Below are 3178 nucleotides of genomic sequence, written 5' to 3'. Positions count from 1 at the left end.
CAGCTCAGCCCCGCCGTGAGTCCCTCTCCCCCCCACAAAAACACCCCGGCACTTCTTCCTTCTTTTCGGGTCAAGAAAGAAGATTCGAGGGACTTCTTTTCGGGTCAAGAAAGAAGCGATTCGAGGCAGCCCAGCCTCAAACTATCCGTAAAGGGATAAGTCAGCTCTCGCGGAGGGCAGGGAAGCGGAAAAGCTGCTCGTGGAGTAGGGGGGCAAACCACGGGGATTCTGGGTCTGTCGCTTCTCCGCGGCGAGCGAACCTCATCCGCCGCGGACGAGAAGACAAAGCAGGACCTCCAGTAGTGTGAAACCGAACCGTCTATGTACAAAACTCCCGCCCAGGGTCACGTCCCTCCGCTCGCTGCCTCAGGGAAGCCAGGGCTGACTTATCCCCTTTACCGGCGGGTGCTCAACCCCGCGGCCGGAGTCAGGATATCTCGTTGCCGAAGACCTCGAGCACCAGCGGCGTGAGCTGCATGCTGTGCTCGGGCTGGAAGGAGAGGCAGCGGTACTGCTTGGAGTGCTCCTCGTTCAGGCTCCGTAGGTCGGCCAGCTTCTGGATCATCTTGGCGTAGAGCAGGCGGCTGCCGGGAGGAGGGTGCCTGCAGCGGATGTAGGTCTGGAGGATCTCCGAGAGGCGATCCTGGAGGGATTCCACCAGCGAGGTGTCCTGCACGCCTGGGCGATCTAGGAAAACACCCAAGGGAGGCAGCAGGGCGATTCCCTTCCCTTTTCCCAGCCGGCCGTGACGGAGAGGCAGGGAAAGGGGACGTTTTTGGGGATGCGGCCAAAACCTGGCAGGTTAAGTGACCTTTCGGGGATGAGCGTCCTCCTACCTGGGGAGAGGATGCAGATGGCCATGAGGAGCACGTGCTCTTCTTCGTGAAGGTTCAGCTTCTTCAAACCAACCTGGAATTTCACGAGCGGCTCGAGCAGGTCCATGCTATGGCCAGCTGGGAAAAGAGAGGACCTTTAGCACGGCCCGCTCCGGAATAAGATCTCCCGCAGCTGAGGGACGAGCACGGAGCTCAGCAGCTCCTCTTTCAGAGAGCCGGGACAGCGGAAAACGACTTTTGAGACAGCTTAAACCCCGGTGGGTTTTTAACTGTCCTTTTCTCCCCGGTAGTTCCTCTAAAGCCGGAGATTATGGAGCAGATTTTGCTGCTTCTGAAAAGCTATAAAGACAATTAACCTACAGACGTTTTGCCTCCCTGTCATCACTTCCACGCTGGCCCCGTGTCCTGCAACAAGCATCACAAACCCCCCCTCCCGCGCCCAGAGCCCCCTCTGCAAGCAGATCTCTTTTCCTGCCTTCAAATGGGTGCCGGCTGCCCCGCGCCCGGTCCCCAACGCGCCGCTCGCTCTGCTTCTCCTGGGATATCTCGCTGGGGGATCTCTGCCCTTGCACCGAGGATCTCGGCAGCCCCGGGTTACTCTAAAGGCTCTTCCAAGCGCAGGGAGAGATTTAAGGTCCGTATCGATCATCTCCGCACCCTGTTCTCCGTGCTGGTCCCCAAATCCCAAAGCCGGGGAGGTTTAGGGCGGGATTCACCACCTTTCCTAGCAGAAGGGCATCCTGGCTGCGGAGCAGCGGCAGCGGCTTTCCAGCCCTCACGGCAGCTCGGAGCAAACTGAACTCGACCCCTGCCGCGGGGCAGAGGGGCCGGAGACAGCTCTGAGCTACAGCCACGCTCCGGCTTTGCTCTCCTTCGGGAGTTAACGGCTCTTTCCAGCCATCGGGGTCAGCCTGCAGGATGCAACGCGGGGCTTGGGAGATAAACAGAGCACGGCTGACGCCGGGACGGGGGTCTCGGCCCCCCCGCGGCGCTGCCGAGCTGCCGGGTGTTGCCGTCTTCCCCCAGCCGTGCAACCTGCCAACACGTCCCTGCTTCCAGACGACTCGGCACGGGATTTTTGCACCTGAATTTAAGGCCGGGATGACGTTTCTTCGCCTGCAGCGAGCAGGAGAGCGCCCGGCAGCCTTTACCTTGGGTGACATCGCTGATCCGGTACTTGAAGTCGTTGCTGCCGCAGGTCCACGTCATGTCCTCGAGGGTGAAGGACTGGTTCGAGCGCAGCATGATCACCTCAATGGCGCTGGATTTCAGCAGGGCGATCTGGTCCTCTGCTGGGAGGTTCCGGGGGGGGGGGGAAGAGGGTGACGTGAGACCTGTCCGGTGAGCAAAGGAACAGCCCACGCCGCCCATGCATCACGTTCTCCATCGGTAACCCGGTCCCTTCGCTGGGGGCACCCCAGCTTCTCCCTCACCCCCGGGTTTCTACGTAATTAAGCAGCAGGTATTTCTGCAGCTACGTTTACTGAGTGGCACCACCCAGCGCCCCGGGGCACCAGCCTGGAGTTAAACGGGACCCGAGGCCCTTCGCAAACCGGGATGGGACCACTCAACACGGCCTCGAGCGCCTTTCTTAGGAGCTCGAGCATTTTGCGGACAGAGTCTGGGTGAATCAGGGTAAAATAGGAGAGGAGTAACCCCACAGGAAGGAGGGGAGACGGAAAACGTGAAAGTAGGAACAGACCTGGGAAGGGAACAGAGCCTGAGGGGCAGCTGCGAAGATGAAACAGAGAAAAAACGATCTGGCTGTGAAGGGTAGGACGGGATTCCCAGGAGCGGAAAACGGCCGCCGCCGCCGCCGTCGGATCTGGGAGCAAACGTCTCACCTGAATCCCGGGATCATTTTGGCAAAGCCGATCACCTTCTGTATGCTGTAGCTGACCAGGTCGGCCAAGTGCGGGAGCATGGAGAGGTGGGAGAAGTCGATGTTCATGGAGGAGCTCTCATCGTTCTCCTCGGAGAGGACCAGGTTCGAAAACATCTGAGGCTCCACAGACTCTGGAGAGAGGGAGACGGTCAGAGGGCACCTCGATTGTAGGCGAGACGTTACGGACGAGGGGAACGACGCCGGCCCGCGGCAGGAATGGCATCCGCCCTGCCGGGGCTTCGCGTTGTGTTCGGACAGCAGGAGGTGAGGAACGGGGCTGGGAGAGCAGTCGTCCCCTGGCTGCCAACAGCATCGAGATTTTGGCACTGGGGCCTTTTAACTCCTCTCCCGTGCTGTGATCAAGTCTAACCGCAGCCAGGGCGGCGACGAGGCAGCCCGGCGTCCGCGTTCACGCTCCTCTCGGCCGTCCCGGAGGGCTCAGACGCACAAAGGTCTG

General features: G+C 60.6%; 1 protein-coding gene across 1 annotated transcript in view; it reads right to left on the bottom strand.

Annotated features, from left to right (window-relative positions):
* Positions 1–427: 427 nt before the first annotated feature.
* Positions 428–3178, bottom strand: part of VDR (vitamin D (1,25- dihydroxyvitamin D3) receptor) — a 41113-nt gene continuing 38362 nt past the window's right edge. The window contains 4 exon segments of the mRNA XM_009275739.2: positions 428–687; positions 837–953; positions 1988–2128; positions 2670–2852. Coding sequence (XP_009274014.2) covers positions 428–687; positions 837–953; positions 1988–2128; positions 2670–2852 — 701 coding nt within the window.

The sequence above is a fragment of the Aptenodytes forsteri genome, unplaced genomic scaffold, assembly GCF_000699145.1.
Source record: "Aptenodytes forsteri isolate BGI_AS27 unplaced genomic scaffold, ASM69914v1 Scaffold657, whole genome shotgun sequence".
NCBI classification, from domain to species: Eukaryota; Metazoa; Chordata; class Aves; order Sphenisciformes; family Spheniscidae; genus Aptenodytes; species Aptenodytes forsteri.
This window is presented reverse-complemented; position numbering and strand designations above follow the sequence as displayed.